The sequence below is a fragment of the Canis aureus genome, chromosome 1 (genome assembly GCF_053574225.1).
Source record: "Canis aureus isolate CA01 chromosome 1, VMU_Caureus_v.1.0, whole genome shotgun sequence".
Lineage (NCBI taxonomy): Eukaryota > Metazoa > Chordata > Mammalia > Carnivora > Canidae > Canis > Canis aureus.
The window spans coordinates 89,167,238-89,193,207 of record NC_135611.1 but is presented as its reverse complement, the minus strand read 5'-3'; the positions used below and the strand labels follow the sequence as shown (position 1 = coordinate 89,193,207).

The 25,970-nt window shown below is 41.7% G+C and overlaps 1 protein-coding gene across 6 annotated transcripts in view; it reads left to right on the top strand.

Annotated features, from left to right (window-relative positions):
• Positions 1 to 25,970, top strand: part of PIP5K1B (phosphatidylinositol-4-phosphate 5-kinase type 1 beta) — a 300,319-nt gene that overhangs the window by 172,415 nt on the left and 101,934 nt on the right. For all 6 annotated transcript variants that reach the window (XM_077907918.1, XM_077907928.1, XM_077907937.1 and 3 more), the window contains 3 exons: positions 2,205 to 2,322; positions 11,798 to 11,950; positions 16,114 to 16,413. In XM_077907918.1, the coding sequence (XP_077764044.1) occupies positions 2,205 to 2,322; positions 11,798 to 11,950; positions 16,114 to 16,413 (571 nt within the window). The remainder of the gene's footprint in view (positions 1 to 2,204; positions 2,323 to 11,797; positions 11,951 to 16,113; positions 16,414 to 25,970) is intronic.

Sequence of the window (25,970 nt, the reverse complement as noted above, 5' to 3'; positions counted from 1 at the left end):
CTGCATAGCCCACATTTTCAAGCTACTGCATATCTGATGAGCTCCAGAATTATTCCTTTTGACAATCCCGGAGGACCTATAACTGAATACATGTCCCCTTAAAGTCTCAAAATAGAGAATAAGGGAATGTTCAGATGTAATGCCTGGGCAGTGCATACATATTATGATTATTCAACTATACTTGCTTAGGGAAATGGAAACTATTCAAATAAGCAAGTGATTCAGGGCCATTCTGCACATTGAGCTGACACAATAAGAGGTGACTGCTCTCATCCCAGGCAGACCCAGTTCCTGGGCCATTCCCCTAAAGGGCAAGCTTCGTCTCTAAAGATAAGATGTATTATCTGCTGCTGGTCCCTAACAGCACAAGCCAACTACTTCCTCTGGGAGTCACCAGAAGAAGCAGTCATCTGTGACCATGCAGGAGGAAGAACTGGCTATAGTAGATATATTGAATAGATAACCTTCTAAATGGTCCTCAAGAGTGATTTTTTTTTATTATGGTGATTTTTTAAATTAATCAAATGATTTTTAAAATTCTGATGTAATTAACATACAGTGTTATATTGATTTCAGGTGTTCAGTGTAGCGATTCAGTAATTCTATACATTACTCAATGCTCATCATAAGTGTACCCTTAATCCCCATCACCTGTTTCACTCATTGCCCACCACCATCACCTCCCTTCTGGTCACCATCTGTTTGTTCCCTATAGTTAAGAGTCTGTTTCTTGGTTTGTCTCTTCTGGGTTTTTTTTTTTTTTTTTTTTTTTGTCATTGTTGTTATTGTTAATTCCACATATAGGTGAAATCATATGGTATTTGTCTTTCTCTGACTTAAGTTACCTAGCATTATACTGTCTAGATCTATTCATGTTGTTGCAAATGGCAAGATTTCACTCTTTTTATGGCTGAATAATATTCCATTGTGATATAGAGAGAAATACCAGTGATTTTTTTTACCTTACTTCTTGACTTGAGCCTAAGCTTCATGTAAGAATCAACTATACTGTTGTAGCATTATCTTGAAAACCCATCCTTTCAATTAAAAAATGCTTATTGTCAATGATCTGTCAGGTAGTGATACAAAAATCCAACTGCCTTGAAAAAACTTCAACTGTAGTAGATTCCAAGTGTTTGTTGTATGCTAAAAGCCTTTTAATTTGCACAGTGTTATTTGTATCCACAAAAATCAGACCAAGACAAAGTTATAGAGTCTTAATGTCCCATTTAGAATGTGGCAAAAAGAGAACTTGAGCTCTCTATAAAATTGTATGCATCTACTGCATTGTTCTTTTCACAATGAAAACTTTAAGTATAGATAAATTAGGTGGCTTGTCGGATGTCATGTGAAATGTATTACAGTTGTAGTCAGAATACAATGAAGAATAAACATCAAAATTCAGACTAGAGGACGCCTCTAAGGAGAAAGAGGGTTTTATGATCAATAAAAAGTGGAGAAGGCAATTCAACTAAATAGATAATATTTTATTTCATAAGCAGCATTTTGGCTCCATGAGTAGTCACTGGTTTATTTCTTCATACTTTTCATGTGTCATCAATATTGCACAAAAATTTTTAAAGATGAACCCGGGAGAGGGAGAGAAAAAGATAATGATGTATCTGGGAATGGAAATACAATTTTAAAATCCCTAAAATATTTAAGGTCTCTTTTCCTATAAATATGGATGTAAGAAAGAGTTCAGATTCAGGACTCCTCTCTTTCTGGTTTGATGATTTTGCTAGTGACATATTTTTAAAATTATTTCACTTCCACTTTGAAATGTTTAGCCAATATTCATGGCCAAAAAGAATATGCATTTTTCAAATTATTCCATGCACTAAGCCCTGGATCTTGTACCTAAAGTATTACAACTGTGAGTTCACTGGGAAAGATGGAAAATCACAGGCGCAGATGGATGATGAAGAGTTTTCAGGCTGGAGACCCACTGTGATTGGTAGGGAATGTGATTGGTAGGGAATGCCTGCTTGGAGTGGCCCCCTCTGAGTTAGCATCTGGTTTTACCTGATGGCCATTGCCCTTTGTGACATGAGCTCAGAGAGACCCACAATTGGGGTATGTTTTCCTAGCAGGGAAATTGGCTCAGGACCCATAGTCAAAATTGTCTTTGCTAATAATGTTCTCTCTCTCTCTCTCTCTCTCTTGCTGTTTTTTTATTTTTATTATTATTTTTTTAACTGCAGTGAAGGGAGCAATCTGACCCCAGCACATCATTACCCAGACTTCAGATTTAAGACGTATGCTCCACTAGCATTCCGATATTTCAGAGAACTTTTTGGTATCAAGCCTGATGATTACTTGGTAAGAACCTGTAAATTTTCCTTCCTTCTCCAGAAACGTGTGATATAAACATTTGTCTCATAGCAACAGTGACAAGTGGCTTGTGTCTCTTATTTTATAAAGCTCTGGAGCATAGTAAAAGGTCCAAGTTTCATAATGATGATAAATTTAGCTTCAGAAAATGTGATTGGGCTCTGCTGCATTTACTGATAGCTACAAAATCTGCTATGGTAATTGATATTTAAATAATTGTGGGATTGGTTGCTACTCTAGATCATTATTCCAACAGATATATTATAATTAGTTCTAAATACTCCTGTGAATTTTGCTGATTGGATTCTATTTGAAAGCCTTCCTATTTTAATTGCCTTATTTATACCATTTGTCTCAAACCTGCCTTGGCCTACGGCCAGTTTCACCTTGACCTACAGCTTGAATGCCTTTTCCTAGATGCTAGGGAGTTTTGTTCTCAACATCTCCTGATGCAAGCTCTCTTTAAATGTCTTTTCATTTGGTGCAAGGACCTATTTTATCCTTGGAATTGTCTTTTCTCTCCATCTTTCTGGCACGTGGCAGGATGAACACAACAGCCTTTTGTGAGGTAGTCTGATGTGACCTCAGATTGTTACCTTATTCCTGTTCAGGGAGCCAGGAACTTCCTTTTTGTTTCAAGAGGAAAATGGTTTATTTCGTAATTTGATCACTGTTAACACCCTGGGGCTCTTCAAAATTGGTTTTCAAGAAGCTGTAGGAAGGATGCCATCAAATATTTATTGTTCCCCCCATTCTGAATGATCTTAATAAGACTCAAGCCAGATCCTGGAATAAAGCTTTGCAGAGGAAATATGGCAACATTTATCACTTGGAACAAAGAGTATTTAAACTGCATTTTATAATTTAGGTTAAGATGTACATGATAAAATTCAAAGCTGATTCTATTCTGTGCTGATGAAAACCCATGTGTGACCCTCTTCTCTTTTTTTTTTTTAAGTTTTTTTTAAACTCCAGTTAACATACAGTGTTCTGTGAGTTTTAGGGGTACAATATAGTGAATGAGCAGTTTAATACATCACTTGATGCTCATCACAACAGGTATACATCTTAATCCCCATCACCTATTTTCCCCATCCCTTGCTGCCCCCCTAACTTCTTTAGTTGGGCCCTGAGAAACTCCTATGACTTCTGCCCGATGAGATGATACTGGTTCCTCAAAGCACGTTAACAAATCTGCACAGAGCAGTGGGAACTGAATAGTAAACCCCTGGCATCCTGCTGCCCTAGAATGTGTACCTCCAGGTAGCTTTCTGCCTTATGCCCCTCTGAGATGTCGGGTGTCTCTACCCAGCACTTCCAACCTACCCTCACCTGCTTCTCCAGTACACAAAGCTGCAAATCTAGGGGAGGGGACATGGGTGGGTATGGAAATGTACTAGAGAAGATTCTTTGGTTTCTAACCATTCTGTGATCATTGAGCATCACTGTCATTTGGGAAATGTGCTTGGGGAACTCAAGTCTTGGGGTCTTGATACTTTATTGAAAACCATACTGTGCTCTGATCTCCTGCCACACATTAGAAATTAGTGGATTCTCCTACTGAATTTCCTTGAGCTGTTTTTAGCCACTAAGATGCCATATACTTGTACTTCATAACACAGATCCAGTTAGTGTGATGACACGTCTTCCTGTCTGCCCTTCACCCTCCTGTGATCATTGAGCTGCAGGCTGAGAAGCCCACTCTTGCACTCATTCTGTCTCACAAAATTGCTTTCTTGGGGGAAGGCTTTTTCCTGATCAACCACACACACAGCTTATACAGTCTCCTAATGAGAGTTTAAACTGGCAAGAGTTACTTCCGTCATGAGATTAGAGTATTTACAAAGGAGCACAGGAGACTAAGTTGATGGCTTCTCAGAGCAAAAGTCTTCCTTCATGTAGCTGGCAAAAGGTAAATTAATTGATGAGGTACTTTGGACACTTACTGTAACAAAAATACTTGGCTACTAATCAGAGGGATGCTCAAAAATTGTAAGTCATGACACTTAGAGAACTTAGAATGATGATTTGTTTGTGTGGGAGAATCACCAGCTCTACCAGGCAGTAAATAAAGAGACTACAGTACAACAGTAAATGCCCAAGGATTTTGAAGAAGGGAGGGGATCTCTCTCTGTTACACAGAGGATGAGGGGGGCTTCTTATGGATGTGAAATGGTTTCACTGTGACTGAAAAATTAGAAGCGATTTGATGAGGTGCAAAAGAAGGGAAGCATATTCAGGGGAGAAGATTGGTTTTAGGACTGTGGGACCACAGATGCAAATGCATTACATGTTTAGAAGTACTTTGGATGGATGGACCAACATGGCAGGAGGGGAAGGTTTGGGTCAGGAAGTTAGAAAGACAGGGCCAGATTATACAAGTGTTTTGTTTTTGTTTTTGTTTTTAATTATAGGAAATTGGTGAAATTTAAAGAGCAATTACATATTTGATTATGTTGAGGAATTTGATTTTTGGTGGCCGGATGGTATTATGGTTCAGTGGGAGTCATTGTCTTTTTGAGACACACGCCCAAGTATCTATGAGTGAAATGAGTTGATGTCTGGGATTTGCCTGGAAAGAATCTGAGGGAAGCAGGCAGAGTTATAGCAGAAACAACATTGGCTGGGAGTTGATCATTGTCGAAGCTGGAAGAGAGACATATGGATGTTAATCACACAATTCTGTTTACTTTTATGTAGTTTTGAAATTTTCCATAATAAAAACTTAGTGGGGGATGTAGGGAGAAAAAGATAGGACCAAGTAGGTCAGAGTGCTTTTGTTTGACTTCATTTTCCATTTCCCTATAACTGGCCCCGTGTCTGGGATCTACAAGAAACAGAAAAAGGCCCTGTAGCTGAACATGGCTGCCAGGTCCCCAGTGGTTACTGCCACCTCCCCGCCCTGCATCTGAGACACCCACTGGAGACACCCCCAGCCCAGAAGTGGAAGTTCATCTCCAAACCACTCAATGTGAAGACCCCAGCCAGTGATGTGAAGTGTGGCAGATGAGGAAAGTGTTTTTTACCTGACATGACATGCTTCCCAGAATTAGGTAAAACCCTGACTTTCTAGCCCAACCATTCATTGTAGATGAGCAGCCTAAAGCTGGGGTCAGAGAGGTACCCAAGGTTATCCACATTGATGGGCACAGAGCCCATCACAGACCAGAACAGGGATCCCCCCAGCTGTCCCCCTGTGTGTTATTCTGTTCACCAGCTGACTTCCTGGCCACTGTGCCTCAGACTGCTCATTAAATGTGATCTCAGCATAACACGCCCTCAGCCATCAGACTATGAGCTGTGATGATCCATTCTGAAGCATCTAAGCCCAAGGAGCCAAACACCCCTAACAAAGCATTTTTTAGGAGAGTTAAGCCCAAATAAAGCACAGGAGAAACAAGTAAGACCTCCCTTTAAAAAAAATAGATAGATGATAGATAGATAGATAGATAGATAGATAGATAGATAGATAGATAGATGATAGATAAATTATAATAAAATAAACTGTGTGAAGGAAAAAAAGGACCATTCAAAACGAAGAGTACATCCATCCTGGCATCTGTCTGAATGGGGCTCATCAAACCCAAATCTGTGAAGATCTACGGATCTAAAAGGGGGGAGAGGGTAACATTATATAGTGATTGGTGACTCCACAGAGAGGTTTAATATTGGATCCCTGTGGTATGTGTGCATTTCTACTTAGTCTTGTGCTCTTGTGTCTGAATTTTAGCCTGAATTATTCTGTTTATGTTCTTGGTACCATTAAGATTCACCACCCGCATGCCGATTGCAAATTTCATGTTGGAACATGCATAATTTGGATTGTGAGGCGCTTGTATATGCGCAGCACAGTGGCATGACTGCACCTCCTTCCTTATTTGTTCCAAAATAAACGCCTCCCAAAGGAAGGCCAAGGGACCCGGAGCATTTTTGCCCATCTCTGCTTGGGCAGCAAGCCTTTGGTTTGACTTCCTTCTGCCCCAGGTGCCCAAGTGTTCCAGAATCCAGGGTGATTCATAGGACATCCTTCTAGACTCACAGCCCCCAAGAGAGAACAGGGGTGACTATTTCACACTATCAAGGGGAAGAAATGGCAGGAAGAATGATCTCCAGGGCACCGAGAAAGTTTACGTTGTTCATTTGCCTTGGCAGGGCCCAGCTGGGTTGTACTTGGAGGCCTTTCCAGTGGGGATTGTGGGGAGGCCCTGCAGGAAATGGAAGGGAGAGAACGAATGCATTGCAGCAGCTTGTGCGGAAGGCAGGGCCCCCAGGAAGGTGCACAAGACGCAAGTGTACATGGGGGGCTTTGTTGATTGAGGCTAATTCAGATTTTCCCATCTCGCCTCTTTATTTGCTCATCCACAGCAACTTCTCAGAGAAGGTCGCTTAGCACAGAGCATGGTAACCAAGGTCTAGGGTGCAAAATTACAGGTAATAACGGTAGTGTTCCTGGTCGGTATCGTAGCGCCAGTTGGCAGCGCACTGGTGCTCTGCCAGCAGTGACCCTCCCCGCACCGGGTTATTAAGTGTCAAAATAATTTTTTGCCATGCACGTTCATTTATAAATTTATATAGGACGCTTTGACAAGTAACCAATGAAATACTTCCCATATAATGTCACTGCTTATAGAAGAATTTGAGACTTTAATTGGAAGCAGATGTTCAGGTCTGAATCCAGTTTTCTCTAGACAGCTCTTCCTGAATCACCCCCTAATTTCTCTATTTGCAGCCTCTAATTTCTGCATTCTGTGTTGTTGTTGGACTTTCACAACATTGACTCCTATCCGTAAGAAGGTTCTGTGCCAGGAATTCAAAGCCCATAATAGAAAGAATCAGGATTCCACAAGAGCCTGAGCGGGGCCTGCCTTCCCTCTTCATAAGACCTTAGGGTGTTGACACCTTTATTTTCTGGTGTCTCAAATTCCTGAATATACAAAAGACGTGGCTTTTTTTCTTGACTCACTAACAACGTCCGAGTGTGTCTTTGGGGAGCCCTCCGGTCGCTGGAGTTGGGCTGAACCCCTTAGTATGTCCCAAGGCACAGCCAGCTCTTCCTCACCTGAAAGGTGTAAAGGTGTGTACTGCACGCTGTCTGCCCCGCTCCCCTACATACGGTCACGCAGAGAGGACGAGGAACAGCAGTCGCTAAGTGGTCACCCATTGCCAGAGGTTTTGAAAGCATCCACTTTATTTATTTATTTATTTATTTATTTTTTGAAAGCATCCACTTTAGAAACTTCCAGCTGCTTTCATGGAGCTGTTATTGGCTTTGTTTTAGAGATGAGGCTCCTTGGGCTCTGGAATCCCCAGGCACTTAATCCAGGTCACTCACGTAAGTGGGCACTGATAGAGGCATGCTTTTTTAAAAAAATAAATAAAATTTAAAAAGGTGGTTCCAGAGGTGCCTAGGTAGTACAGTGGGTTAGGTGTCAGACTCTTGATCTCAGCTCAGAGCATGATCTCAGGGTCCTGGGATCGAGGCCCACCTCGGGCTCTGTGCTCAGCGTGGAGTCTGCTGGATATTCTCGCTCTGCCCCTCAGCCCCTATTTCTCTCTCTCTCTCTCTCTCTCTCTCTCAAATAAATAAACCTTTTGAAAAACCACAAAAAAAAGGTGATTCCAAGGCCTGTGCCCATCCCACTGATGAGCTTTCCACCCAGATCCTGCACGCACAGCAGAGAAGGCACTGTCTGCTTCCGCGGGCTCTCACGCATCCTGTTTGCGGCCGCGGGGCAGTGTTTGTTTTGCTTCCTAACCTCTAAGTCACCCACAACGGCTGAGGCTCTGACGCTGCTCATTGAGAGGCGAGCCAGCAGGAAAGAGAAGTGGAAGACGGAAGTTGCCGTGACTTTGAGAAAGGCGGCACACAGTTGCTTCTTTCTTTGCTCAGAGCATTTTGATTCCCTGATCCGTGTGCTGCCAAAGCAAGATAATTTAAAGTCGACATCTGGAAACTGCCTTTTTGTTGTTTCTCTCCCACTTTCTCCCTTCTCCTTCCTCTTTCCCCCCACTTCCTACTCCCCTCCTTTCATATTTTTCGGTGCTGGGGGTTGTTAGTTGATAAACACAGAGCTCCATAACCCAAAACTGACTTTGCTGCTGGGTTTGGGGCATTTTCGGGGAGATTGATAGCCCTTCTTCACTTGGTGGTAGCATCCAGCCACTTGTGAGACAAAACATTGTTTAAAGCCTACAGTGTACAAGGCACAGATCGTGCAGGGTACCACGGCGTAAGATTCAGGTAGTCTGTGCCCTCACCGAGTTCTGCAGTCTGATGGGGACTCGGAATAAGAAGCCAGCACCGAAGGTTCCCTGATGAGAACGTCCATTGCCAGGAAGCAGATGATCTAGACTCATGGGACCAGTTTTCCGGAGTAAGTGCTGCCCAGCAGACACTGAAAGCCAAAGTCACAGAGCAACTTCCCCACTGTGCAACGGTGGCTACTTGGCATAGCAGACGGGAGCTGTCCTCCACTCCAGATCTCCCTCCAGCTTTCAGCTCCCTTAGAGAAAAAGTCACAGTCCTGCAGTGGCCTGTGCTGCCCTATGCACCTGCTCTTTTGGCTCATTCTCTCAGCTCTGCTGACTCACTCTGCTCCAGCCACTGGCCCCCTGGCCATGCCTTGAACTCCCCAGGTCTCAAGACCATCGCATCTGCTCTCTCCTCCCCCAGCCAGCCACAGGCCTCTGCTCAGATGCCCTCTTCCCAGCGTGGTTTCCAGTGACCAGCACTACTGAAAATTCATCACAAACCAGCCCTCAGGCACTGCTGGCACTCCAGCCCCTTTCCATGCCCCATCGTCTCCATAGCACTCATCACGGTCCGATGTACAATTTATTTCCTGCCTGTTTTCTCCTGCTAGGGTCCAAGCTTTCATGAGTACCTGGGACATTACAGATGCTCAAGAGAAGTTTTCTCAGTGTTAAATGCATACATGAATGAGGTATAGCCAGCCTGATGAAGAAGGAAGAGGTGGTTTTCGGTAGAGGAAAATGTAGAATCCCAGGCACTGAGAGTCTGGCGCATTTGAGAAAAGGGGAAGTAGCTTTCTGTAAGTAGAGCTCGATATTAAGGGGGGAAGTGATGAAGGAGAAGGCTGGAGAGCAGGGCTGGGCCACTCATGGCCTTGATGGCTCTGGTAGGAAATCTGGGTGTTAATCTTCTAACCAGATAGTAGAAACCACTGAAATATGTGAAGGCATTGGAGGATATGATCAGATTGGTGTTTTAGAAAGATCTCCAGGGGCACCTGGGTGGCAGTTGGTTAAGCATCTGCCTTCAGCTCAAGTCATGATCCCAGGGTCATGGGATCGAGCCCCACATTGGGCTCCCTGCTCAGCGGGGAGTCTGCTTCTCTCTCTCCTTAGCTCTTGTGCAGTTGTGTACGCTCTCCTCTCTCTCTCTCTCTCTCTCCCTGTCAAATGAATAAATAAAATCTTGAAAAGAAGGAAAGAGAAAAAAGAAAAGATCAATCTTCCGTTTCCTGGTGGAAATGCACGAGAGAAGTCAAGAGTGGATAGTTGAAGCAAGGTGGAGTCTTCCATAGTAATGAAGGCATGACATGAAATCAGTGAACTTAGCATATGAGCAAAAGAGATGGCATGAAGGGAGTAGATATAACAATAGTCTGGATGTGAAAGGCGAGGAAATGGGAGGCATCAAGGGTGATGCCCGAGTTTCTGGTTTGGGAACAAAAGAAATAACGTTTCTATTCTCTAAGATAGGGAAAAGAGGGAGAAGATAGAGATTGAGGGGAAGCAGGTGATCTAGAGTCACCACGTATAGTTGTGCAGGGTGTGCACTGCCCAAGAATACCTGGCTAAACTGAAGTAGAGACTGGAATCCAGCCCTTCATCTCATCAGCCTTGTATCTGACCCAGAGCTACATCTGCCAGAAGAAAGAGTAACTCTTTCTAGTTACTGCAAAAGCATCATATGGGCTGACCATAGCCCTGAAATGAATTTGATTCTGAACTTGTTACACGTGAAGTGCTTGTGATGTAACCAGATAGAGATATCTATTTAAAAGTCAGGCGTACATGTCTGGAGCCTTTGAAAGTGATCTGAGCTGGAGCTACAGCTGTTAAGAGTCATCTCCTGATTGAAACCATGCGCGGATGACATCTTATGGGAAAGTAAATAGTGAGAAGAGAATAGGTATTGGTGTTGACATGACAAATACACGGTGTGAGTCATACCTTCAGTGGTTATGTTAGGGGCACTTGCTGGAAACAGAGCGCCATAGATCACAGCAGTGTTTGCATTATTTCATTGAACAGATGTGATGATTGGTTCTGTCATATGACATGGGAGGGAGGGTGATGGAAGGGGAAGGCATTTCTGTTTCTCATAAAAATATTAGGTTAAAAGGATCAATTAAATTCTTAGAAATCTCAAAGGGCCCTCTTAGTGTACGTGAACCCTCAATTGAAAGCTCATGGCAGAGAACATCCTGTTTCAGAATGATCAGAACGTGTAATCCTGTGTTTTTCCTCCTTGGAAGCATCATATACAGTAAATGTATTTTTTTAATCTTTAAAAAAAATTTTATTTAAAATTCAGTTTAACATATAGTGCATTAATTTCAGGGTAGAATTCAGTGATTCATCAGTCACATATCACCCAGTCACCCAATCCCCCCCCAACCCACCTCCCCTCCAGCAACCTTCAGTTTGTTTCTTAGAGTTCAGCATCTCTTATGGTTTGCCTCCCTCTCCATCTTCATCTTACTTTATTTTTTCCTTCCCCTATATTCATCTGTTTTGTTTCTTTTTTTTTTTTTAATTTATTTTTTATTGGTGTTCAATTTACTAACATACAGAATAACACCCAGTGCCCGTCACCCATTCACTCCCACCCCCCGCCCTCCTCCCCTTCTACCACCCCTAGTTCGTTTCCCAGAGTTAGCAGTCTTTACGTTCTGTCTCCCTTTCTGATATTTCCCACACATTTCTTCTCCCTTCCCTTATATTCCCTTTCACTATTATTTACAGTCTCTTCAATAAATGGTGCTGGGAAAATTGGACATCCACATGCAGAAGAATGAAACTAGACCACTCTCTTTCACCATACACAAAGATAAACTCAAAATGGATGAAAGATCTAAATGTTTTGTTTCTTAAATTCCACATATGAGTGAAATAAATCATAGGGTATTTGTCTCTCTCTGACTTATTTCACTTTGCATCATACCCTCTAGTTCCATCCACATTGTTGCAGATGGCAAGATTTTATTCTTTTTGATGGCTGGGTAGTATTCCATTTTATATATAAATATACACCACATCTTCTTTATCCACTCATCTGTTGATGGACATCCAGGCTCTTTCCATAGTTTGGCTGCTGTGGACATGGCTGTCATAAACAGTGGGGTGCAGGTGCCCCTTCGAATCACTATGTTTGTATCCTTTGGATAAATACCTAGTAGTGTATTTTTAATTGTTAATTTATTTACTCTTGTAGTATTCCATCTGCAGTGAACCTCTAATAGAGCTGTCTAACCCTGGAGCCAGTGGATCCTTGTTTTTTGTGACCAGTGATGATGAATTTATCATCAAAACCGTTCAGCATAAAGAAGCTGAATTCCTTCAGAAGCTACTGCCAGGCTATTACATGGTAAGTAACCATCCATAATTGAAACTCCTGCTTGAGATTTAATTACTTTCCGTAAGTTTTTCCCCCCTGTGCTTTTTTACAGTGACCCTGCAGCATGTTTCTTTCTCTTTGGTGAGCTTTGTTTTGCATTTGGATTATACCATGACCATTGTTGAATAGATTTTACAACATAAGGTAGAACTGTTAGTAGAGCATGTTTCACTCACACAGTTCTGGGTTCAAAACCCAGCTCAGCCATCAGCAAACTGTGTGACCATAAGTAAGCAATATAACCTCTGAGCTTTAGTCTGAACAATCTTTAAAAGCAGAGAAATACCTTTCTTAAATAGTTGTTGTAATAAAGAAAGAATATGAGGTGTAAGATAAAGGAAGCAGTGCATTACCAGGCTCTTATGCACCCGGTACATAGTCATGATATGAATTCTTAGCATTCATTGAGTGCTAAGCTATATGTGAAACACAGCTGTAAAAATATTATTTAATTCCAAAATCTGCTGGAGATTAGTCACACATATAAATATAGGAATCAGGAATCTAAATAAAAATCTCAGTGGATAGCATGCACAGATTTACGAGGTTTGATCCTGAACAAAACTGAGAAATATTTTTTAGAGCATGTTGTCTACTTTATGGTTGAGAAAACAGAACACCCAGAAAACAAAGAAAAATGCAGCCAAATAAAATTCTTTGCCCAGAGATACATATTACTAATTTCAGTGTATGTCCTTTCTGATGTATTCTATTCATACACACATTTTTAAATAATGTAAAATTGACATCAAACTGTCATTGCACTTTACTAACCTGCTAAATGAGCAAATCTTAAATGTGTATACGTCTAAGCTTAGATAGATTAGTCTCTTGTTCTAGAACTCCATGGTCCAATATGGTAGTCATTAGCTATATGCAGCTATTAATTTGAAATTAATTAAAATTAAATGAAATTTTAAAACTTAGCTGAACAAGTGGTTTATCCCAATCATATAAGCTAGTATAACAAATAATATGATTTATCCAGTCAAAAGAAAAAATATGAACATGGTGTGGTAATCCAAATAAACGTTGAATAGAAACAAAGGCATTCAAAGTCAACATCTTCTCCTGCTTAAAATTCTTTCAATTGGCAGGGAAGTTTTAACATAAATAAATACATGAACACACACATATTATGCATTTATCAGTCTCCAAGAATTGCAAAATACCTCATGGAGAACAAGAGCCCTTTTGTTGGAAATAATAGAAAAAGATAAGGATGCCCCTCAATCAGGGTCCTTTTGATGTATTTGTAAGAATTTCTACCAATAACTTGAGTACAAAAAGAAATAGCAAAGTAAAAACACTCTTCTCTTGTGAATGATACAATTAAAAATGAGCAAAACTTTAAGAAAATTAACCAACAGCTTCTAGAGGTAATGACAGTCCAGCAGATTTGCAGGATATGAGATGCATCTACGTGATCCCTGGTATTCCATTTTGTAGATCATCTAGAGTAGGAGATAGAAGGGAGAAAATGAGATCCTATTTGCGATGACAATAACTTACACTGAACATTATTAAAAGAATAAAGATACAAATGAATGAAGACTTACTATCATTCTGTTAGGGAATGCAAGTTATAGGAAGTACAATAGGGCAGGCTGGGTGGCTCAGCGGTTTAGCACTGCCTTCGGCCCAGGGCGTGATCCTGGAGTCCTGGGATCGAGTCCCACATCATTCCTGCATGGAGCTTGCTTCTCCCTCTGCCTGTGTCCCTACCTCTTTCTCTCTGTGTGTCTCTCATGATTAAATAAATAAAATCTTAAAAAAAAAAAAAAAAAAAGGAAGTACAATAATGTGTGAGCAATAACCCCAAGAGAATTTTTGTAATAGGAACTAGGAACTCTAAAATACTTGAGTCTGTAAAAACAAATAAACTACAAATTGTTGTTGAAGGACATAAAATAAGTTCTGAAATAATGAAACACACATTGTTCCTGAACTCAGTATTATAAAGATGCCAGTTCTCCCAAATCGTTTCATAAATCTGATCTAACTATAATCAAAATGCTATTAGGGCTTCTTCTCCAAGAAAATACTAAATGTCAGATGACACTGGTCCTGCGAGGACAAGGAGTGGATCCCCATCACCGAGCTGGGCCATCTGTTGAAGAACATGAAGATCAAGTCCTGGAGGAGATCTATTTCTTCTCCCTACCCATGAATCTGAGATCATTGGCTTTTTCCTGCGGGCATTTCTGAAGGATGAGGTTTTTGTAGACTATGTTGATGCATTGGCGACTGCTCCCCCTCGGCCAGGGACCACACTACCACCCTGGGCAGCTTTGCCAAGGCCACTTTGGACGCCATTCCCAAGACCTACAGCTGCCTCCCCCGTACCTCAGGAAACAGACTATTCACCAAATCTCCCTCTCAGGAATTCACTAACCATCTTGTCACAACCCACACCAGAGTCTGTAAAGAGGACCAGGCTGCTGTAGCCACCACATACTTTATAGGAGAAAATTAACGTGAACTAAGTCTGTGTTTAAAAAATAAATAAAATAAATGCCTGGTAGGATTTTTCCCTGAATGGATTCATTTGAAAGTGAAAACAAAACAAACAAAAGAAAGTGAAAACAAGTATCGTTTTAAGAGCGTTTAAAAAAACAAACAGTTGTAGAATTAGACAAAACATTTCTGATAAAGAATTAAAATGGTGAGCCTGCTGTAACATATACCAAAAATCTATAAACGTATACTAATATTTAAGATATTAATATAGAGGCCCCTGGGTGGCTCAGTGGTTGAGCATCTGCCTTCAGCTCAGGTCGTGATCCTGGGGTCCTAGGATCGAGTCCCTCATCGGGCTCCCCACATGGAGCCTGCTTCTCCCTCTGCTTGTGTCTCTGCCTCTCTCTGTGTGTCTCTCATGAATAAATAAAATCATTTTAAAAGACAAAGATATTAATATATTAAAGAATTAGTACAGTGCTAGACAAATAAGTGAATTCAGACAATACCGTATTTCAGATCTTTCACACACAAAAAATAATTCCATATGGAGTAATGACCAAAACTGTTAAAAACTTTGAAGAAAAATGGAAGAAATTGATAACCTTGGGGGTATAGAAAGCTTTGCCAAATAGGAAGCAAAAAGAAAGCACAGAAAGGACATAAATGTGACTACATCAAAAGGCAAAAACATCTGTATAACAGAAAAAACACCAGTCACAAAATTAATGTAAGCCGATAGAATACTTCTAGAATGATGAAAAGTGGGAACAGTAGTAAAAGCCAGAAATCGGGAGGATAGTGGAGAGTAGAGAAACTTTTCGTAATGTTAAAGGCTTACTTACCTCCAGCAAACTTTTTAACTTCTCTCCTGCTTTTAAAGTGAAACAAAGATAGGCATGTATTTTTTTATTTGTATATTCAAAAGGACAACATACTGAAAAAAAAATACCCCACAGAGAATAGGAAAATGACAAATATCCAGAGGATATCGAGAATTCCAACAATAACAAAGCCTACAGAAAAACAAGGGTTTTTCTGTAAGAGGATATTAACACAGAGGATAATAACACAGAATTGTCTCTGAAATGGCTAAAAATACATGCAAAATGTGACATTTCTCTAATAATCAGTGGTATTCCAATTTTTTAAAAAATGAGTTTCCTTTTTTTTTTTTTTAAACCAGTCATGCTAACAAAGATCTTAAAGCCCGATACTACACATCACGGATGAAGGGTGACAAGAAATACATAATCTTACAAAGTGTGATTGTAAATTGGTCTGCCCATTTTGGAAGACACTTTTTCAGAGGCTATTAAAATTTTAAATGCTCATCTCTTTCACCCCAGCAGTTAATTTTCTTTGTAGTCCCCTTAGATCAGAGTCTCGCATGGCACTAATCAATTCTTTGCCTGGTTAGTTGAATCTTACTTGGGACTCTCTGTTTTCAGTTCAGCAACTTTTAATGCTGTGGGTTTAGAACAATGAAAGTGCTATTCCAATGAGCCAACTTAAGAACCAGATCCAAAAGAGTGATACTTTAGTAATGGCCATGAATAAAGATAATCACACTTCATTTTTAATTATCATATTAGATGAAAACACATATTTAACACTATTATTTTGTGAAAATAGGAGAATTAACAGGTTTGTTTCCTTTTTCTCTTTTTTAGAATTTAAACCAGAATCCAAGGACCCTTTTGCCAAAATTTTACGGACTGTATTGCATGCAATCAGGGGGCATTAATATCAGGATTGTGGTAATGAACAATGTCTTACCGCGCTCCATGAGAATGCACTTCACTTATGACCTGAAAGGCTCCACTTATAAGCGAAGAGCATCCCGAAAGGAGAGAGAAAAATCCAACCCCACGTTTAAGGACTTAGATTTCCTGCAAGACATGCACGAAGGGTTATACTTTGACACAGAAACATACAACGCGCTCATGAAAACACTTCAGAGAGACTGCCGGGTAAGGAAATGGCATTACTGTCATTGCCTTTGGAAAGGCATCTGTGATATTGTAACCTCGAGAAGGAATGTCCAGAATGGACATGTGGAATCCCATCGTTGACAGTCCCGGAACCCATCCGAGCTTCCTTAATATTGAAGGAATTGGTGGATGATAAGGGAACTATCTGGGGTACCCATGGATTTTACTAAAAAAACTAAGTCTGCTTTCTTTGGTCAAATGAAACAAGAATTTGGGTTTTTTTCTTCTCATCCTCTCCTGTGGTTAAAGTGGAGGGAAAAGAAAGGTTTAGGTTTAATGCAGTGATTAGCTAGAAAAGCCATATACAAACCTTTTCACAAGTTAAGATTCCAGCCAAGGGAGAGAAGTTGAAAGAATTGATAAGAAGATCCCCAGACACTCAGTGTGGTTGCAGAAGCAAGAGGCAAGCAGTACATTTGCCTAAACTATTTTGGGAGATCAGATCGGATCTCGACAAAGCAAAGGCCATAATATATGCAAACTTAGCCAGAGTGGCTGTCCCAAGTTAGGAGGAATTCCTAGACACCCCCCCACCCCAGCCTGCAATTCTTAGTATCCAAATAATAAGACCCAGAACCTGGGAAAGATTTTTCCAATACGGTGAGTTTACAGAAAGTAGATTTCCTTGGAGAGAAAGATGAAAATGGAGCTCTATGGCTTCTGAAGAACGCTGATTATGTGATGAAAAAATTCTCAGAAACAGCATTTTGTGGCCCAGGTGCACTTGGGAGAACCATCTAGATTCCCAGCTAGGTTGGACATAGTGGAGATTCACTGACATTGAGCCCCAACCTGGTCAGGGTGGTTAGGACCTGGTTCCTGGGAAGTATGAGGCATGTGGCTTTTAGCACGTACTGTGGCTTTCTGGACCTTAGTAGGCCGGGACAGCTGACCTGCATTGGTGTAGATGAGAAGGAGGTACAAACCCTTGATGCGAAACACAGTTCTTTTTATGGGTCTTTTCTTTCTACATGTTATGGTGTGCATGAGAATGCACTAAGTGTGTCATTGGCATGGTTTGTTGCATTGATAGAGATGTTATTTCACAGCTCCTATTCCTAATATCTCACATGCCAGACAAGCCTGATATATTTTTTTAATGTACATTTCATTTAATTTTCTCAGCACCCATCTGAAGTATGCGTTGTTCATATTCGCATTTTAAATTGGGGGATAATGGCTCTTAAGGAGGTGAAGGAACCTGCCCAGCATTACTTATTAGCAAGTCAGTGGCAAAGCTCACACCTGTTTGGGTCCAAAGTACGTGCTCTTAACAATTACAATGTAAAGGTTCACTGTAAGGATTTTTTTTTCTTTTAAAATTATCTTTTCAGAAGTCAGGGGAAGAACAGTGGGAACGAAGCAAACAAAAAAAATGTCCAGCTGTGCTATTCAGATATCTGGGTGGATATGAATGATTCATGTTTTTCTTTAAAAAAGAAAAAACAAAACACACACGCATTTTAGTAGAAACCTTTTCCTGTGCTTTTTTCTGCCCTTACAGGATGTGGGTGAAAAGTGACTCTTGATTCCCCAGAGTTTAGTACAAGCCAGTCCAGTTTTATATTTGGTTTCTCTGTGTGTCTGTGTGTGTGTGTGTGTGTGTGTGTGCGTGTGTGTGTGCGTGTGCTGCTTGCATCTTTAATATGGAAAGTCATTTTTTTCTGTCTTTTAAAAACACAGGCTCTGGTGCCAGAAAAAAAAATGGCGGGGGAAGTCAAATGTAAAAGAGCTATAGCACCAGATTTGTCTGTTTATTAGTGTTTCCTGAGTCCCATATTGATGGAACAAGGTCAAACATGTACTCTTCGTCAGGAATGAGACCCTGGAGAATTTCTTTTCTTTTTTTTCTTTTTTTCTTTTTTTTTTTTTTTTTGGAAGACTTCTTTTAAGGAAGGTCAGTACTGAGGTCCTAAAGCTAACTCCCTCTGACTCGCTGCATTTGATCTTGACCCAAATACAGACCATGAAACTTCTTTAAATTACGCACAACATTCATCTTTAAATAGGCTTTTCTCAGGGTGGTGTGGGAGCACATAAATGCCTCATTGGAGTGGGAGGGAGCCCAAATCCCTTGACCATGACCAAGGCCTTTGTGATCTGGAGTCAGCAGCTAGTTCTCTAAGCAGAGCTGCCTTGAGGAACTCAGGCACATTTTCAGAATGGTGGTTCTTCGTGTTTCACAGTCATGGGCCTCTTTGCAAAACTGATGAGAGCTGCGAACTGTCTCCCCGGAAAAATGCCCATCCACCCCACAATTCCTGTATCCCTTGGAACTCATTACACCCCCATCCACCTCATCTCAGGCGCGGGGCCCCCATCCTAGAGTCAGGCAGCGATCCACTCTCTCTCCCCAGAGCATCCTCTAAAGAGCCAGCACCCTGGATGCCTAGAACAGGACATGTGGTTGGCCTTACTGGAAGCATCTCCTTGGCCTGATGTCTTCCTCACTTTGTAGAACCGTGCTTTAGTGCAGGCCGAGGTCGAGATGTAGGCAGGATGTGGGGTCACCTCCGGGCTGGCGCCAGTGCCGAAGCATCAGGACCTTTGTGGCTCTCAGTCCTCTGTCTCAGTGAGGTGGTACTGCTCAGACTCTAGACCCACACCAGTCAGGGGGGACCGCTTGACCCTGTCAGCAGCCCGGCCACAGAAAGGTGAACTAGGCCTGTTTTAGGATACATCCTTTCATTCACTTATTGGACACGTGCTGCAGGCCTTCTGTCTGCCAACATGGGGTGAATGACCTCCGTGTGTAATCAGTTGTCATACAGTGTGTCAAGTGCCATGATAATATTCTAAGGCTGTATGCACATCAGAGTGGGTGACATCATGGCTTGGTTTTGAAGAAGAGTTCTTCAGGCAGGCAAAGCGGTAGAGGCATGTTTCTGTTCCCAGGCAGTTCTGATAAGCCTCCTGACCTCTTGCTTCCTGCCCATTCCACTCCTTTCATTTTGGGGGCTTGACTTCTCAGACTGCAGGATCCCAGTCCCCTGGCAGGAAGACAGCTGCATGGCTCATTGACCCAGTGTGGCTGGTGGACATTCCACCGAGCTCCCAACAGTCTGCTTCCCTCAGTCCCTGACAGAGCTGCTGCTTCTGGACTCTTGTGTCCAAAATGGCCTGATCTGTGAGCCATTATCTCCCAGGATCCCTGGGGCAGCCTCGCTCTGCTTTCCCCGGCTTCCCCAGCCTGAGCTGGGGCCCTGGTCTATCTAGAAGCCTGCCCCCTGGGATGGTCCATCCTGGGCCAACTCCCCCACAGAGCAGCGTAGCCGCTTGCAACTCTCCTGGAAAACGGAATGTACTTCATCTTTCAAACCTGCTGAGCCTACTTCCCATACGATTCAAACAAAGGCTCTTTCCAAAAGCAGGGACCCAGACCCTGGGCTCTCCCTGGTCTCCACGATGCTGTTCCCTGTTGGCAGTGTCTGGGAACAAGTAAATAACAGGGTCCCCTTTCCTGAAGCATTTCCGCTCCCTGGGCCTCACTCTCTGCCTGCCGTGGCAGCCTTCTAACACCCGTAAGTGACCTTGACCCAGGGTAAGAGCCGTGATCAGAGTCCTGCCAGGACTTCATCGGTTACTTGTTGCTGTCAAAAACAGGAAGGAGGATTTATTCAGACCATCCCCATGTGACAGACAAGCTGAGAGGCAATTCTTTATACTCTGGAAGTTACCATGCCCCATCCAGTCAGCCACCTAAGTAACCCTCGGATCAGAGTTCTGCTCTGCTCCATATGCATAGCCACTGCCTTTCTTAAGACCCTGATGATTCATTACTGGAGGTTCTGCAATAATCTCTTTACTCATCTTTAATATCATTGTCTTCCAACCTATGCCCAAGGCTTCCACCAAAGTGATCCTCTGATCAGAAGACCGCCAGGTCCTTAAGATCCTCTAAGTGAGACTCCCCACTGCCTGTGAACCAAGCCCACTCTTCCTAGCTTGAGACACTAAGATCTTTCCTGCTGTGGCCCCTGGAGAAGATATTCTCCAGATGCTCCTCCAGCTTCTTTTTCAGCCTTCTCTTGCCTCTGTCCAGAGCATCTTCTTTCTCCAGCCTTTCCAAGCGCCTGGGCCCAGCCTGTGAAGATTTTGGCCTTTTTATATATATATATATATTTTATTCATTTATTCATGAGACACACAGAGAAGAGAGGCAGAGACAGAGGCAGAGGGAGAAACAGGCTCCCTGTGGGGACCCCTATCCCAGAACTCAGTGATCACACCCTGAGCCAAAGACAGATGCTCAACTGCTGAGCCACCCAGGCACCCTGACTACGGCCTTTTCCTGCATGGCTTGCTCTGCTGGGCTGTTCTTCCCCTCTCTTCTTCACCTTGCCCTCACCTGCTCCTCTGGGAACCACCCGGCATCACATCCCTCTGGGACCACCATGCTGTGGCTCCTCATACACCCTGGCTTTACCTCCTTTGTGGGATTTAGCACGCTCTTTTATTTTTTCGCATGCAGGTCCTTGAGCTTGAGAATCCAACATTCATCTGTCACTGTATCTGCATTGCCTGGTGCTTAGTAAATGTTTATTGTAATATGTATTTGAACCAAGGAATAAGCACCATAAGCCATCTGATGACAAAGAGAGACACGTTTAGATTGTATCTCCAAGAAAAAAATCTATCTTGGGGACTTCTGTGTATCTAGCTGATTTCTGAGTTCTGCCCGTTTTGGAGGAAGTATCTGCTTTCACTGCCTTTGCCTGCCAGATTGGCACTGAGAACGTAATAAAGCAGATGATCTCCGTTTTGAATCACTCGGGATTATTTTGAAAAACAGTACCGATTGTCCCCATGTTAAGCCATTTGTGTAATGAAAGTATATTTATCTTTCAGTTGTTTTCCCATAGAAGCAGTACTGTAGAAGTCATTAGACTTGACTTTACTTAATACTGACCTATGTCTCCTTTCAATGTTTGTGTTGTCTCCCTAGCTAAATCTGTAAATATCTCAAAGGCCAAAGCTTCTTCCTTATACTTCCCTGCCGAGTACAGTACCTGGCTTATTGTATATACTCTGTACATATTACAAGATTATGTAAAAAAAAAAAAATTTTTTTTGAATTGAAATTTATGCATTAATTTTGGAAGAATGGTTAGGAGCTATTTTGATATTCATTTTTAATTTATTATAATTATTTCTTCTCTGATATAACTTATCTGTGAAAAATTTAAAAGGTCCCCAATCACTTAATTAATTTGATAAATTATTACATCTTACAATATTTATTGATAACTCTGGGGATATGACATCGCTGCAAAGTAGATTAGTGAGAACTTGTGTTTATAATCCAAATATTTCTTATTCCTTCAAGTGGGAGTCCTACCAGGCACAGTCCTGGTAATTAAAGACCCAAATGACTTATTTTACACTTATTATCATTTTTTTGTTGCGCAGTAAGGTTATTAATTTTTAAATAGTGTGGAACGAATTTTCTTTTTCCACAAATGTCTGTCACCATAAATATTAATGGGTTCTCAGAATTTAATGAAACCAGTCGTAAGAATACTGAGACTTTTTAATGTGCAGAGTGGGGTCTTTCTAACTATGCACAGCAAGCTCTAAATGTGTAGATCAGATTCTTCTCAGCTCTGGGCATGCTTGTATGGGGCACCAAGTAGATGATTTTCTGTACTACTTAATTTAGCATTCTGGCTACTGCTTACCCCTTAGCTATAATTTTGTTCAACATTAATTTCTTGCACTTAGTTGAGACCGTTGTATTCTTTCTTTTTATACTGGTTGCATATAAGTTATCATTCCCAGTTACCATTAAAGAGGAAACAGTGCTTCAGATCGCATTTCTATTAAGTGCAGGAATATCGACTCCACATCTCTGTATCTTTACCTTGAAAGATTACTTGCTGGGGCACCTGGGTGACACAGTCTGTTAAGCCTCCAACTCTTGGTTTCAGCTCAGGTCATAATCTCAGGGTCCTGGGATCGAGCCTCACGCTCAACAGGGAGTCTGCTTGGAATTCACTCTCTCGGGCAGCCCGGGTGGCTCAGAGGCTTAGCGCCACCTTCAGCCCAGGGCCTGATCCTGGAGACTGGGGATCAAGTCCCATGTCGGGCTCCCTGCATGGAGCCTGCTTCTCCCTCTGCCTGTGTCTCTGTCTGTCTCTTTCTCTGTGTCTGTCTCTCATGAATAAATAAATAAAATCTTTTAAAAAAAAAAAAAAAAGGAATTCACTCTCTCCTCTCCTTCTGCCCCTCCCCTCACTTGTGTGTGTGCCCTCTCTCTCTAAAAATACAATAAATCTTAAAAAAAAAAAAGAGAGAGAGAGAGAGAGAGAGAAAGATTACTTACCCAAAAAAGGCATAGATAAACTCACTATCTTTCAAATTGTTTTACAAACACTCTAATCCCATGGTATATTTCATTTGCTCCATTGTTTCAGATTACGACTTGCACTCTGTATGCTTACTATTATTTTGATACCATGGCAATATAAACAGCAAAGTCAAAGTCGGTAAACACATAAATAAAACCAGCTCCTAGAATCAAAGATTGTTTGAGCTGGAAAGAATCATAAAGGTTCCTGGGAAATAGTAGAATGGTGCTTTCCACACTCTAGTCTGAGAGAAATAATTTTGGACATAGATGTTCTCTGCCTAACCAAATAGATTTCCTTGTTTGAATAAAGACACTATCATGTTCTCAAGGACTTTGAAAAAGTTGTCTACTTAGAAATCCTCTTTGACAAAAGTTCTTACTTTGAGATAGACATTCACATGTAGTTGGAAAAAATAATACAGAGAGATCTTTTATCTTCACCAAGTTTCCACAGTGGTTACATCTTGTATGACCTCAGCATAATATCAAAATCAGGAGACTGTCATTGTTACTGTCCACTGACCTTTTCCAGATTTTGCCAATTTCATGCGCACTCATTTGTGTCTCTGCGTGGGCATACATGTCTGTGGTTTTACGCAGTTCTTTACGTATAGATATTGACTTCACTACCACCATCAAGTATGGAGCAGTTTGCTTCACAAAGATCCCTCATGCTACTCTTTTATATATAACCAGAGCCTGCCCCCTCCCAGCTCTTCCCCAAACCCTCGCAACCACCAATCTGCATTCTTTCTCTTTAATTTTGTCATGTCAAGAATGCCATATAGGCACATCTGGGTGGCTCAGTGGTTGAGCTCAGGTCGTGATTGCAGGGTCCTAGGATTGAGTCCCACATCAGACTCCACAAAAGGAGCCTGCTATTCCCTCTGCCTATGTCTCTGCCTCTCTGTGTGTGTCTCTCATGAATAAATAAATAAAATCTTTTTTTAAAAAAAGAATGCCATATAAATGAAGTGAGACAGGCTTTGTTCTGAGATTGGCTTTCTTCACTCTGCATGATGCACTTGTGGTCCATCCAAGTTAATGAACACATCAGTACTTGCCCCTTATTATTGCTGTATGAGATCTCGTGGTACAGATATGCCACTGTTGAACTGTTCATCTGCTGGAAAACATGTGGCTTTTTTTCTCTAGTGTTTGACTGTTACAAATAAGGCTATGAACATTTGCCTGCAAGTTTTTATGTAAGCATAATGCATTTCTTTGGTAGAAATTCGGTCTCGTAAGGAGCTGCCATACTCTTTTCCAGAGGGGCTGTACAACTTTACATTCCCACCAGCAGCAGGTTGAGTGATCTAATTTCTTTTCATCCTCACTGGCTTTTGCTGTCGTTGGTATTTTTTGTTTTAGCTCTTCTGACAGATGTGTATTTAAGTCTCTTGTTTAAAAATGACTTGAGGGGATCCCTGGGTGGCTCAGCGGTTTAGTGCCTGCCCTTGGCCCAGGGCGCAATCCTGGAGTCCTGGGATCGAGTCCCGCGTCGGGCTCCCGGCATGGAGCCTGCTTCTCTCTCTGCCTGTGTCTCTGCCCCTCTCTCTCTCTCTCTCTCTCTCTATGTCTATCATGAATAAATAAATAAAATCTTTAAAAAATAAAAAAATAAAAAATAAAAATGACTTGAGTATATGTTCCAGTGAAGCAAAAGATATACCCAATAGGGAAGGATTTGGGGGGAATATAGGATTTCGGTGACAAATGAAACAGAAAAACTTAAGAGTTAAGTTGAATGACTGATCATGTGTTCATAGGACTTAATGCAATCGATAGGGGTTCTGAAGGAGAGGCCTAAGGTACAGGACTTGGCCACGTGTTTCTAGTCCTAAGCCTTTCTAGGAGACTGAATGCTCATAGGACTTCATCTAAGTCTACATTATAGCCATTGATATTTCTAAATTATTTTGTAATTACTCAGGTATGTGGTTAACATTTAACCTTGTGAGCCTACTAAATTCCACTCCCCAGGAGAATAGGAACTGTAGCACTTAGGTCAACATTAGTCTTTAGGGAAAGTTCTAGAAATAACAGTGTAGTGGTGCCTGGTGTCCCTATTTAAGCCTGTGACTCAGCTGTTCATCAATCCTGCAAGGGGGCTGACGTTTGTCTAGGCACTTGCTGGTGGCTGCCGTTCAGCACTGGTGCAGGTGGGTGATGGCAAGCAGGAAGAGAAGGGGCAATGTGTCAGGACAAGAGTTTCAGGGAGGCTACAGAAGTCAAAATATTTTTCTGTGTTCTTGACCTTCTACCAACTCGGGGATACTTCAAGTTGAGCCAGACAAGTAACTCTCAGTACTTTGCAAAACCAGACTTTCCAGTTTCTGGTGGAGGCAGGGTTCCATCTTAGATAGAACCTGTAAATACCAAAGTAGCTTAGCATTTAGAACACATCATACATAATATATAATCACAAAATAGACATACACAGTACGATACTTATCACATGATTTCCTGGACAGTAAAGACACATTCTCAAGGCTCATTGTGTCTCTATGTTGGGTCAGTTGACATTTATTGTGGACTTGCTCTGAGCCAGAACAGTGCTTGACATTACAGGTGGGCATTCATCAATCCTCAGAATGGCCCTGTGATGTGAGTGGCATGATTTCCTTTCCAAGATAAAGAAGCAGAGACTCGGGACAGGTGACAACTCCCAGGTCCCCAGAGCTCACATGTTGGATCAGGTGTCTCTGACTATAAATGCAGGCTCCCCTACCAGTGTGTTCTCTGTAAGGAGTCTGTAGTCTAGATTAAAAAACATCTGCTGGAATGAAAACATTAAGTACCAATACGAATTCAAACAAAATGGGCTGAAAGTGCCCAGTGACTGGTTTTCCCACTCTGACTAGGAGCTGGTGGAGAAGGTACTATAGGAGAAAGGATTCTATCAAAGTAGAGAACTGGATTTGGATGAGGCAAGAGAGAGGAAAACAGTACCAATGACTGAGGAACACAAAATAAAATCAGTAACCCAAACAATTTTAAAAGTTTAATGAAAAGTGTAAACAAGCCCATTAACACTTCCCAACTGTTACCAACTGGCGTACGTGTGAAATACTATCAACTTAAAAGCAAAACTATGTTCTGAGAAATGTGATGGTCATGGTGGAGTTGACTGTTTTTCAAAGATTGTTTTTCACATGTTGTGGGAGGGAGATGAGGCCCGAGATGT